We start from the raw sequence: 14280 nt of genomic DNA, 5'->3' as shown, positions 1-14280 counted from the left end.
GATAAAAACCACATTGACATGCAATAGACCAAATCTTGTCAAGCTCATATTTGACATAAGAACAACATTTACGTTTCTTTTTTTTCACCTTTCTTTAATTAATTAGAATTTTGTTTGTATGCACTAAACAATATGATTGCATATGAGCCACGTGCATTATGCATGTTTTGGACATGCTCAAAAACTTACAACACAGGGAAAAAATGATAAAAAGTAATTTCATTATAAAAATATCGTAATACAATGCAAAAGCCCATACTATAATCATAGCAAAAAACCCTAGAGATAATTAAAGCCAACATCAGATGATAAAAATAAATAAAACCCAACGTATGAAATAATAACGAATTCAAAACCCTATGACATTATGTTTAATCCAACCATAGCGTTCATCAATGGACATACTAATGAATACATCTTTCATTCCTAGTTGATGAATCATTTTAACCGTATCATGACGTACATGGTCTTCCAAATCAGAAACTTCTTTGATAGCTTCCCATAGATTATTCTTTTTCTTTTCTGCTTCTCTTTGTTCAGCTTCTTGTTTTTGTCTTGATTCTCTTTCTTCTATCAAGTTGAAGAGTTTCTGAGTGATCGTTGTCAAGGCGTTAATTCCTGTGCTAGCTTCTTCTACACCTTCTTTTTGAATGGATGGATCATCAGCTTTGTAGAGAAAATTAGTTCTCTGCCTCTTTCTTACTGGGAGTTTTTCCACAGTATCATTTGAAGGACTGCCAAAAAAAGATGATTGTGATTCATAATTTTCTGGAGCATTAAAAGGAAATTCTTCACCATAATTTGGACGTTCCTTTTCTGTTTCCGCAATTCCAGTTGTTCGAGCATCAGTGGTATCACCTAATCCAATCGCGTTTCTGCCAGTTGCTAAATTCCTTTCGAATATAATTTTGAGATCATCAAATTCTTCGAAGGTTTCATCACGAAATTTTTTGTAATTTGGATGTGCCTAAAATTTTTTTTAAAAAAAAATTAATACAAAGAAAAATATATAACAATATAATCTTGGGTAACTTTTTACCTTTATATATTCAGCCCACACTTCATCTGGAGCCGTAAACCGTTTTGTGGTTGAATCCCATCCAAACCCAGAACTAAATCGAAGAAGTTCAGCAGCATTTAAATACTTTGTTTTCAAAATCTTCATTCTGTTTGAGTAGTGTTGAAAAGTTTTGGTGCTCCCATGCATTTGATTGAGAGTAGGTAAGATTCTTCTCTCCACTGTGAATTTGCTGAATAAACCATTACTATCACGTAATCCTGCAGCAACACAATCTAAAAGTAGATTTATCAAAGTTTTATTTTCTTGAAGACTCCATTGAACATAAGAACCTTTTCCACGTTCTTGTGGTTCTTGTTGTGATTCTTCCATTGATGCTCTTTAGGGTTTTAAAGTGTTTGTTTCTTCTGTTAATTTTCCAATGTCTAATAGAGATTATATATAATGATGATGGACCATTACGATAGAAAATAGAAAACTATTATTTATAGGAAAATGTTAAAAAATTGAATGATTGGAAAATTAGAAAACTGACAAAAATGCGAGTGCTTGACATTTTTATAAATGAAAACTTTCAAGGACTACCATTTAACAAAAGTCTCGTACCTTTTTGTTACTGCCTTTTATAATTAACATATGCAATACATATACGAACTTGTCAAAATAACAAGGTTCAATGCAATATTTGCTCCTTTGTATTTTTAACTTAAAATCACTCACAAATCCATTCTAATCCAATTTTAAATCAAATCCTTAAACAAATCATTATTATTGAATAACACTTGATTTTAAAATCTATTTTGAAATCATAAAACCAATAACAATGGATTTTAATATAGATTTTAAAATCATAGAACCAATAACAATGAATTTGAATATGGATTATAAAATCACAAAACCAATAACACTTGATTTGATTTGTATTTTCAAATCCATAAAAGTATGTAAACCAATAACACCCCCTTAGGATGTTAAATTAAATACATCCCCTAAGAGTAGTACCTAACCAAAAAAAAAGAAAAAAACGAAATCGGATCATCGAAGCTCCACCAAAGTCTCTCTCTGGGTAATTATTGGGTAGGGGGTTGATGGCGGAGGAAGTGGAATTGTCGCCGTTGGTTCCACCGACGCCGGTGATGGATCCATCGGAGATCGATCTCGAAGCTGGACATGGCGAACAAATTCAGTGTCGAATCTGCCTTGAATCTGACGGTAATCGTATCTCTTAGAGATGCTTAGAGATGGTAGATTAGATCGTCATTTTATTTATTTGAATTGAATGATTCAGGTAGAGATTTCATTGCGCCTTGCAAATGCAAAGGAACATCAAAGTATGTACATCGTGATTGCTTGGATCACTGGAGAGCTATTAAGGTACTTTTTTTTTTAATTCACTCTTCCAAGAGAGAGAGGTTAGGTCACGTTTTTTTGATTTGATATATTGGCAGGAAGGTTTTGCGTTTGCGCACTGCACAACTTGCAAGGCACCGTATTATCTTCGAGTACACGGTGCGGGTGATAGGAAATGGAGGACCTTGAAGTTTCGCTTCTTTGTTACTCGTGACATCTTATCCATCTTTCTTGCTGTTCAGCTTGTAACTCCAACTCACTCACTCTTTTTTAATTCTCTACTTTACATTAATTAGGTAGATACATGTATGACTTCCATCATATCTCTCTCTCTCAGGTGATTGCTGCGTTGGCATACATGGTCTATTTCATAGATAGCTACCAGCAGTCATGGCTTCGTCATATTTGGGGTTTTGACAGTGAGGTCACCTTTTATTACATGTCTGGTATGATCCATCCCTAACTCTACTTTCTAAATTTCGCATATGTGTAGTGTATCATTTATTAACATGAGGATGTTTCTTTTGTTTTGTTCAGGAGCTTTACTATTCTTTGCTCTGCTCGGTCTATCTGGATGCTTCATAACTTGCTACGACCGCAGAGTTCGCAATGACCTTGCTCAGCCTTGCCGTGAACTGTGTCTATGTTGCTGTCAGCCTGGGTATAACCTTCCACCATACTTCTATCTGTGTCTTATTTTTTTCTTGTTTAAGAAAAAAGAAAAAAATTATCTGTATTTTACTGTCTAGAACTGTTCCTCGGTTAGTCACATAATAGAGTTTGCAATGACTTAGCTTAGATACACTGACGCTACTGAATAATTTATCTAAGATGCAAGCTTTGTGGTCTTGCGTAGAAACTAGATACCCGTGGATAGTGTTCATAACCTGCCAAAGTTCTTTCCCTTATCTTTCAGTTTCCGATGCTTTCATTCCACTCTTTTGTTGTAATTCTTCCATTCACTCGAGTAGAGTGATTATATGTTGAAAAATATCCCGCCTTCTCTTTGTAATGTTAGATACATAGTTCCGCGCAGTGAGAAGATATATAGATTTGATTCTGATTCAGTAGGCAGGGACAGGGACGCAAACAAAAGGGTACTATAGCTAATCTTTCGGTTCTTGTTGACTTTACTCGTTGCTTGAAACGTTTATATGCAGGATATGCACAGACTGCCATCTACCGGGAACTATTTGTATGTGGGCAGATTGCACAGCATGTACTGAAGGTTGTGCAAGTGCAGTTAGTGAATGTAGTGGTTGCCTTGGAGGTGCAGGGGAAGCCGGATTGCCATTGCTCTTCATTATGGCATTAGTAGTTCTTGGTTTGTTTACGGTTATAGGAATATTCTACAGCGTACTGGTTGCAACCATGGTTGGACAACGTATTTGGCAGCGCCATTATCACATTCTCGCTAAAAGAATGCTAACAAAAGTAAGAGTTTTTATTTTATTTTTTATCATCTTCTTACGGTTTCTGCTAGCATGTTTTGTATCATTCTATGTTTTTATTACTTTCGATGTTGGCATTTGTAGGAGTATGTGGTTGAGGATGTAGATGGGGAAATGATGGGATCTGAATGGTCGCCACCCGCTTTACCGTCTGAGCATGTCCAGCAGCTGAAGACGCTTGGCCTTCTGTGAAAACCATATTGGCTTGTGATTGAATGCTATGGAAAGATTTTTCAACTGCTTACAGGGGAATTCATCTGATCAAGATGTGAGAGATAAGACAAAAGTTTGGAGATTATGAATGTTAGAATCTTAGAGATGCTTCGTATTTGTAAAGAACGATCCCAACTTTAGAGTCAGAGACCTCCTCCCATTGACGAATTGAGTTTTCATGTCGAATGATTATTCTTAACGGTTTGTTATATAGGTAAATATGCACAAGTGTTGTTTTCTCGTGGATATTTTTTGCCACAACCAATCACCCCCAAAATGTTATAGACAGCCAAAATGTAGTTTAAAACAATAAATTTCAATAATTAAGCTTTTTTAAAAAAAAACTAGTATCTCTAGACATTATATGCAAAGCTATTTTTATACATATTTTTATATAATTATTTTTACTAAATAAGTGTGACATGATATATTAGAAATGATGACACGTTTATAAATAAATGTGATATGCATAATTAAATTTAATACCTATTTATATTTTTTGGTAAATTTTTTAAAATGCGATAGTAAATTATACATCATCATTAAACTAAATCTATTCAAATATGACAATAAATAATATAATAATATAAATACAATAATATTTTAAAATTTTCAAATGATTATTTATTTCTGTTCTTATAATTATAAAATTTTATTACAAAAAATCAATTTTTACATTTTTTCAAAATAACAAATTTCTAATCGTAATATTATTAGTTTCTTTTTTGTATCTACAAATTTTAGAAATATTGTTTGGTAGTATTTTTTTGATAATCATACAACTTTTATATCAATTTTTTAATTAATTTTATAGAATTTAATTTAATATATTTTATCCTAAAGAAATAAATAAATAAATCTATCAAAGATTATAATTATATATATATATATATATATATATACACTTAAATATATATTTTTTTAAAAACAGAAATTTATTTTATCTTAATTTTATGTTCAATTAAATAAAAATTTATATTAAAATACTGGTAAATAATAAAATGAAAAATAATAAAAAAACTTTATTTAGAATACAATTTAAACTTAAATTTTTTACTATTATACATAGTACATGAAGACACCTAGTTTTGTAATATAAGAAAAGACAAAATAACAGTGGCATAAGCATTTTGGAATAAATGCAATTTATAAAATAAATGGTAAGAAATTTTGTTTGATTAGTAAAAATTGTATTTTAAATATTTGATTTATAGAAAAGACAGTAATTGGTACATATTTAAGATTTAAATGAAATAATATTTTGTTTGTTTCTTGTTAATGTCGTAATATCTTTATTATTATTAATTAGTATTTGAATTAATAATTTTATATATATTTAGTTTAGTTTTGGTTAGTTTCATTTTTAGGTAATCTTGGATAATTAAGACAAAATATTGGATATTTTAGATGATGTAATTAAAATATTGGACTGGCTACCACATTGTTTGAACCGAGTTTGGAATACCTTCCGACTAATGCTAGGAGATGAACCGATCATCTGTTACGATCTACCATGTAAACTACTTGGACTTAAATCCAAATTTAGACTAATCAAATAATGATAATTTAGTTTTAAAATGGAATTAACTCCAAAACTAATGATGATATAACCTCAAGAGATCGTCACTAGACTACCATCACTTGGTTAAATAGAGCAAGCAACAAAAGAAAAAAGAATCAGATATTCAAACCCTAACAACATTACAAACCCCCGAATGTGATTGATTTATAACTAAGAAATATTTGAATGCAGTTTAAGACTAGCTAGTATTTTGAGTATCAATAATATCTCATCCTAATTGATACGGGTATCCAAAAGCTTGAATATATTGTACTCCTTAATCTACTTTTATCTAATTTTAAATCATTTTGAAAAAAAAAATAGATAGTTTTTATACCCGAATTTTTGGTTAATTATGATATTTCTGTTTAGATTTTTGGACAGTTTATGAACTAAACCCATAAACGGGACCAAACTCGGCATAAAATTAAAAATTATTCTAATAAATTTAGTAGACTCAACCATCTATAGTTTTATATGATTTAAATCTTGTATGAAATTAAAGAAAAGATTATACAAAACCTGCAGTAATGGGTTTTTTTGCCTATTTTCTTGTTATATTTTCTATACTTCCTGCGTTCTTAATATATAGTTTGATTATTAACGAAAGCGTACAAAATCGATATATGTTGAAATGGTTACAAAAAATTCATGTTTTGGAACCTAATAGTATATTATTCAACTCTCATTATCATTCTTCCATCGTATAATATTTTGTTAAATTGCTTGGTTGATATATTTCTACAATTGTTAAAGATTTTTGTCTTTCCCACTTTTCCCACTTCTTTGATTTCAATATTCTAAGCGGTTTTCTTAATACGATAATTAAGAGACTAAGACAGTATGTGTCTGGTTGTTTCATTTTGTGTGGCCTTTACAGTCAACTAGGGACAAGTTGTCCCCTGTTCTCTTTTTATTGGATCCAGACTCTTTGTTCGTATGCTACTATTCGAGGAACAAACGTTTAAAACATATTAACAAAAAACAATTATTGTTACAGAAAGAATGTCTATTCAAAATTTCAATATAATTTATATTATTTTCATCTTAATATTAGTTGTTAACTGCATTAATTTTAGAATTTTTTATTAATTTCAAATACTATTAATTAGATATATAATTAATAAGAATATAAATGCATTTATATTATTTTAATATATATGAAAATGTCTAAATGACACTATCTATAAATCAGAAGAAGTATTATTAAGCAATCATAAGAATATGAGTCTGCCTCTATTAGATTAATCACATATTTGAAGTTCCAGTCAAAACGATTATAAGAAATTAGAGAGTATTGACGTAGAAACCATAAATAGTGTCGAATGTGAAACGTTTTTTATTGTTAAGTATGGCATGTATATATATATATATATATATATATATATATATATATATATATATTTTCTAAGTACGGAATGTATAAATAATTGTCTGTTATAGATTTGTGGATCATTATACGTGGACTTCTCAATACAATTTGATAATTGGTTTAATAATTTGCAATATGATTAGACTAAATATTTGTGATATAAGAGACCGAAAATAAAATGAAAGGCAACAAGTCCATAAATTCAGAGTGCTTTTCTTTTGCTAAATATAAATTCAGAGTGGTCGCCTCTAATTCTTAACAACTCAACATAAAGAGAAATAATAAAACATACGAATACAGTACTACTAATCAGCATAATTAAGTTTGAAACCACAGAAACACCAATAATATAATTTAAGTCAATCCATCGACATTTTAGTATAACACCACCATTTAGCACTAACACAAACTTAATTATATTAAGTCATCTTTCATCATCATATAGCCATGGTATATATGTCTATAGATAAAATATATATAGAAAGATTACACATAAATGCATGGATGCATATATAAATATATCAATTTTGTATATAAATTAACGGTGAGGAAACAGTTCAGATGGGTATGTTTAGGACCACCTAATTGGAGATATATAATATTATATATATATATATATATATAAGTTCATAGGAAATGAGTATTCTAGTATGTTTAATTAAGTAATTATTTTTTCTTTTATATATATATATATATATATATGTTTGATGTTTATCAAATAAATTTGAATAGTTATGATTTAATGAATTATAAACTAGGTAATTCAAATTAAATAGTTTTTATGCAGTGAATAGTTTAACTTATTTGATTTTTCATATGTTCATGAATGATAAAGTATCAACTCTAAAACCTCTCTTTCATAAATTTTATGTATTTATTAAAATATATGGTTAGCTTATAATATAATTAAAGAAAAAGTCAAAACATATAATATTGTATGATATGGTGGGTGATTAGTGGCCAATAAGTCCTTATCTGACTTATCATACCCCTTCTACATTTTATAGTAACATCAACGAAATGCGGTTTACACTAAGAGCTTAAAGTTAAAACCTTTTGTTTGTGTCATTTGTGCTTTGATTATATTAACAAATGCATTGTTAATATTTATGGACACATATTAATTAAATAATTGAAGCAAGTACATTCCTAGTGGTTCGACTACACCAATGGTAGGATTGGGCGCAGATAAAATATTACCGTAAATACAATATTTGATATTTACTTTTTATTCTATGGATATTCAATTTTTTAATTTGCTTTGTTTCGAAAAATTGATGAATATTCAATTTTTTGTATATCCGAAAAATTTACAGATATTTGTGAATATTTACAGATTTTGTAAATATTTCCTCAACTTTGTTCTAACACAAATAAACTAAAAAAAACCATACAAATTTGTCTTAAAAAATATATATAAACATAATATAAAATACAAAATAAAGACTAGTGAAACTATATGTTTCATAAATTTTAAAAATTAATTAAATGTTCTTATAAAACATATAATTTTGGAAGAATTATAGTTTTTATTGAAGCGTTTATATTTCTTTCTGAATTTAATACTTATATAAGTAATTTTATGAATACAACTGATTATATTTTAAAATAATAGATATAAAACTATACATATAAACTTTTATATATAATTGTACATATACATATATTTGTATAAAAGTTGGAATAGATCGGATATTCGACTCTGAAATTTTAGTATCTGTGATTTGCTTTTTTTTAATAGATATTGATTTTAGTATATACTTTGCTCTAAAGATTTACTAATATTCAGCTTTTTTGGATTGAAACGAAATGAATAACGAATTGAATCAAAATTAACCGATAAAATGCCAACCTTACCAATGAGATAAGACGAAGACGAATGTGGATAATATTGTATAAAATATATAGTAATACTCTATATTGGATACTTCAATCGGAATTGACACTGAGTTAGTTTTTGTTCTTCGTTTTTTTATCAACAAGCATACTTTATTTCCTGATATAGTATTATAATTTCGTAACAAAAGCTATAAACTTAAATCAATTAACCCTAGCATGCTAAAATATGCTATACTTTTTCAATATATGTAACTAGGGCTGTTCAATATATGTAATTAGGGCTGTTCTTGAGATTTGAGTGACTTCAACCCCCAAAAAAGAGTGGATCATGGAAAACAAAATGTATAAGAAAATATTTAATTTTTCTACCTTTTTTAGAAATTAGGTGTGTAACTATATTAACCAATGAATAATTGGTCCATTATTGTAGCAAGCTCAAGCTTCTCCTATTTGTACCCGTTGCTGATCGTTCTTTCTTATTTGTCTTTGTTCAAGCTACCATGTATAGGATTTTTTTTTTTTTTTGTGAAAGGGTTTGCCACTATATATAGGATATATTAACCAAACAAGCAGATAAGATCTATCAATATATGAACATATCATAATAGTGATTGATATGGATTTGGAACACTTTAATCTCACTCTCAGTCGATTCCAAGTCCTCCGAATCTATAACTTGCAGTTTGTTTCATCAACGCAACATATAAGTTTTTAGAAACAAAAGAAACAACAACGCAACATAAGTTTCACTATGAGTTTTTGTCTACACACCGATATATATATATTTAGTGGCCTGAAGCATATATATTAACAATTTCTGGCCTATGTTTACATAATTTTTTTGTAAACTTATGTTTACATACAAATATAAGAGAAAGTATATAAGATTATTTCTTGTAATATATAGATTGTATATCAGTTTAGAAGTCAGCAATAAAATGTTAAAATAAAATGAAAATGAACATGTTAAAACTCGGGGCAAAAATATCACAACATCGAAAAACAAGACTCAAACTCAGAATAAAAAACCAGAATTATGTTTCTCTAACCATTTGACGATAGTCATTTCTAAGGATGTGGTCCTAAATGTTTTTAAATAATTGGTGGCTTAAGCTTAAGCTTCACGAGCTTTATAGAAGGGAAAGCTCTCTACAGTCTACACGCCTTGATGAACATCAAATTTATCTTCGAAGCATTCGTATTCGACTAACTAATACTGATCTCTTGACTATCGGATAGAAAGTTCTAAAATTTCATGCAACGACCACTAAGTGCTTGACTATCTTGATACCAGAGTTTTAAGCTCCTCTAAAAGTTCATGCAGTAGAACATTGGTCTTATATCCTCAATTTTTTTTAAATAACATATATAGGTATAGGTCTCTAAATTATTTAAGAAAATTAATAAAAATCTTATTAAGTATCCTTACTCTTCTTGCAATGGTCTGATATAAAATTGTAGATTGGTATAAAATTAAAAAGATAGTTATGTGATTCAAAGGAAAAAATCACAAGTAGTTGTTTCGATATACAAAATAACTAGTGATTCTAAACCAAATTATATATATGATAAATTTGACTCATAGGTATCCAATATATAGTCTAGTTGGTCTGAATCAGATACATTCAATGGTCGGTGATTTTTTTAACGAATGATGACCAGTTTAGTTAGCATAATAAGTTAATAACTAACTAGAATTGAACCCGCACGAACGTGCGGATAAGTATTAGTTTTTAAAATAATATTTAAAATAGAAAATAAATTATGATTTATGTAACCAAATATTATTTCGAAAATAATATATATCAGAAATTTATTTTGGATAAAAATGTACTAATCATATATGCACCACATATTTTTATTTATTTATTTATTTAAAATGCAGTATTCTATTAATAGTTTTTATAAACATTATTTTTATATGAATTATTCCTAATTTTTTAGTTGTATTCTAAAAAAAATTTTATGTACTAAATAAAATTAGTTAATATTATATTTGATTTTTTTTATTTAATGTATTATATCTTAGTTTTCTGTTGTATTTACTATAAAATGAAATGTATAATGATACAACAAATAAATTATTATCTTTTTGTTATATAAAATTTTAATATGATAACTTTTAAAAGAACTGGGCTATAATAAATTTCAAAATTATTACCCAAAAATACATACAGGCCTAGATTAAATATGGTAAAATATAAAAAATAATTGCATAATAAAAATTGATTAGATTTTTACCAGAAATGTTATTGTTTGGATCTATATTGCCTTTTATTAGGAAAATATTATATCATACATGCATAAATTTAGGATATACTGTTAAATTTTAGTTAGTGGTCTAACATAGACTTTTTTATGGTAGATAAAATTAGGACTCTATTTTAATATAGTTGATACGCGAGACTCAGCATTATTAATATTTTATCACATGGTTGCAATTGCATAATGTCTTAAGAGCCGACCTTAAAGCGAAGGCCACCATTTTAGATAACGCTTCCCTTGTAGTTTGATCTTATTAATATTATGTTATTTGTCACCCACTCGTTACATTATACTGTAGTTTAGATAACTCTGTTAGTCAAGCTAACTAATGTAATTGTTAAACTCGATGCATTGTTATTCTCACTCACTTTATAAATACATCATTGATCATAAAAATAATACATTATCGTAAACTCGATGCAATGTATTTGTTTTCTTTTGAAAAGCGTAAATAACTTTTTTGAATTGTTGATAAAAGAGTAAACCAACTTGTGGCTTAAATAATTTTGATTAATGCTACCATGTTCTTGATTTCTTTTGTAACACCGGTTTAAGTGCTTAAACCATTATCATTGACGACTATAATATAATTTCGTTTTTAAGGGCAAACCAACTTGTGGCTTAATATTCTGTTTATTAATGTGGCTACCATGTATCTGAAGTTTTTTTTTTATGACTCTGGTATCCAGATGCCTTCAAAAAAGATTTGACTAATGTATAATAACCTTCTATCGAAAAACTGGGTTTAGTTTGCCGGAGAATCCGTCGAAAGCATTTAGAAAGATGGTGATCATCCCATGTTAATCCACCAGTGGTCACATATAATCTGGACATAGGTTTTTTTGTATTGTGCCCAAAAATTCTTCAAGATAATCATCACAAAACTACCAGCAGCTACGCTTCAAACCATGCATCTGTCGAATAAGAACCTAAAGTATGCCCCGTCTGTTTGCCACTAGACCACTGACACGTGGTTAACACTATATAAGTGACACGTGGTTATGTATCTGAAGTTTTGGTAACAATGCTCTTTTGTTCTCACAACGTATATGGAAGCCATTTTTGATATCTCTCTTTTTTTTGTCAACTCCTTCATTTTAAAAATTTTAAATATAAACAATAAGAAAGTGTTGATAATTCATGAGCCAGCCTAATGTGATTTTAACACAAGGAGAGAGGTGTGTGTTTAAATCACCATCATGAAAACACCAAATATTATACTTACACTCGAAGAAATTAAAGAAATATCTTAAAATGATATGTTTTTATATATAATTTTCTACGTCGAGAACTTTTATCTAAATAAGGATCCTTTGATCGGGCAGAAGGTTTCAATTTACACAAAAAATTATTAGGCTTTGAGTTTAAATTTATTAGTTAAATTTTGTAAGAAATATACCTATACAGTCGTATTAATACTAAATACTGATAAATTTTCTATTACAAATATAATTAGAATAGCTTATTGTAACAAATTTGGAATATTTTTCTTTCAACTATTCTCTATGTCAGATAATTAATCAATTAAGAAATGAAAAAAATGAATGAGCATGGAGAAGCATTATACAATGGAATGATAACAAAACGGTCGTAAAGCTTGAGTCGTTTCTCTATAAATAACGACATTTCTCTTCATCATTAGTTCATAACCAAACTCATCTTTACTTAATATTTTCAACACACTTAGTTCTCTTTGGTTTTTAGTATAATTAACATAATAAAATGTCGTCTATTGGAGCAAACTACGCACAACTACAAGTCATGCAGAAGAAGCAGAAGGACAAAATGATGAAGAAGAGACTAGAGATGGAGAAAGATTGCGGCATAGATGGTGGAGAGAGAGAAAGAGTTTCTTCCTCTGCCACTGGAAAGAGTGGTAACAGAATATTTCCCGTCAAATCTTCTCAATCGACGACTTACGAGGAAGAAGTAGGAAAACACCAGCAAGTGTGAGATTTATCTTCTGTTTAAGAAGACTTTGTGTCTCTTCTTCTTTTCTTTTTAGACTTTGGGTCTTTGTGTGTGTGATGTGATATAAGTGGTTGTCTTTGTGTCTAGGTTTTAAGTTACGTAACTTGTGCAGTTTGCTTTGTTGGATGTTGATGTTGGTAAGTTGTATTAAAAATTATCTGTTGAATGTTTATGTTGATGTCCGGTCTGGTTTCCCTTTACACTGTGATAATAAGATTTGAGCTTCACTCCATAGTATCGAATATGTTGCAAGAAGGTGTCTATTATAGGATCCATTTTGATACCATTAAAATAATTATCAAGCTTCCAAATATTTCATAAAATCTATGTGAAGTGATGATTATCTACATGTGGGGAAATTCACCAAAACAAAAAATGTCAATGTCAGCGAAAATCGAAAGCATAGGAAATCTGCATGCATTTGTGGGAATTCTTGATAAGACCCATATTTGTACCGTAAGAGAACATTAACCTTTTTTTTTTTGAGCAAACAGAGAACATTAACAAAAAACATGATTAATCGTTTCTTCTTATGCTTTACATCTTGTACACTGTATGTCACAATTGATCTCTCTTTGACTTTAAATTTTTCTTCACTGATAAACAACTTCTTGAAAGAATTTGCCATAATAATGTTTTAATTTCGGTAGATATCTAATTTTCTATGTGTAAGTATGTAGGAACTTCGTTTCGTATATGGGTTAAACATTGGCTAATGTGTATTTTTATCCAGGTACAGTTGCACAATGTAGTATCCAAATTATACTATATACTTTCTTGAATTTTTAAAATACCATTCATCTTTATTTTTGAAAAAAGTAAAACCTTCTGAAATGAAAAAAACCAGTATATGAGATCAAACCATCTTGTTGCTTTTTTTTCTTTCTAAATTAAATATTATATTAAACCACCCGAGAATCGGGAATCGGATTACGGTTACAAGCGCGTTTCAAACAAAAGCACTAAAGTCTAAATAGTACAAGCTTAGCTTTGTCCACCCACTAAACCCAGCACAATCCGCTAGTTTGTTTTTCAGAAAACTTTGATATATCGGTAGCCGTTCTCAACCATTGACGTAATCCTCGGGAAAGTGAGGTTCTCCACGTTGCCGTGGATGCCGGGAGTTCCCTTGACGTCTCCGGAGTAGCTAGTTCTCGACGATCTCCACGAAACTTATACCTTCTCCGTCTATGAAGAGCAGGACGACCATAGGGGATGTTTTCAAATACATACCTCTGCC

The 14280-nt window shown here is 29.3% G+C and overlaps 3 protein-coding genes across 3 annotated transcripts; 2 read left to right on the top strand and 1 right to left on the bottom strand.

Moving 5' to 3' along the window:
• Positions 1–244: 244 nt before the first annotated feature.
• LOC108810427 (uncharacterized protein At2g29880-like) lies at positions 245–1390 on the bottom strand. The gene is made up of 2 exons (XM_018582540.2): positions 1040–1390; positions 245–967 (listed from the first exon to the last, which is right to left on the bottom strand). Exons 1-2 carry the CDS (start codon positions 1388–1390, stop codon positions 350–352), a joined length of 969 nt encoding a protein of 322 aa, XP_018438042.2. The 3' UTR covers positions 245–349.
• Positions 1391–2004: 614 nt separating this feature from the next.
• LOC108806105 (uncharacterized) lies at positions 2005–4275 on the top strand. The gene is made up of 7 exons (XM_018578134.2): positions 2005–2230; positions 2307–2392; positions 2467–2613; positions 2706–2814; positions 2906–3029; positions 3529–3802; positions 3904–4275. The coding sequence occupies exons 1-7, from the start codon at positions 2107–2109 to the stop codon at positions 4009–4011; spliced, it is 972 nt and encodes a 323-aa protein (XP_018433636.1). The 5' UTR covers positions 2005–2106; the 3' UTR covers positions 4012–4275.
• Positions 4276–12729: 8454 nt separating this feature from the next.
• Positions 12730–13270, top strand: LOC108810685 (uncharacterized). Its single transcript, XM_018582781.2, has one exon. The coding sequence runs from the start codon at positions 12792–12794 to the stop codon at positions 13020–13022; it is 231 nt and encodes a 76-aa protein (XP_018438283.1). The 5' UTR covers positions 12730–12791; the 3' UTR covers positions 13023–13270.
• The last annotated feature ends 1010 nt before the right edge of the window (positions 13271–14280 follow it).

The sequence above is a fragment of the Raphanus sativus genome, chromosome 6 (assembly GCF_000801105.2).
Source record: "Raphanus sativus cultivar WK10039 chromosome 6, ASM80110v3, whole genome shotgun sequence".
In the NCBI taxonomy this organism is placed as follows: domain Eukaryota; kingdom Viridiplantae; phylum Streptophyta; class Magnoliopsida; order Brassicales; family Brassicaceae; genus Raphanus; species Raphanus sativus.
The sequence above is the reverse complement of the archived record's forward strand: the minus strand, read 5'-3'. Positions and strand labels throughout refer to the sequence as shown.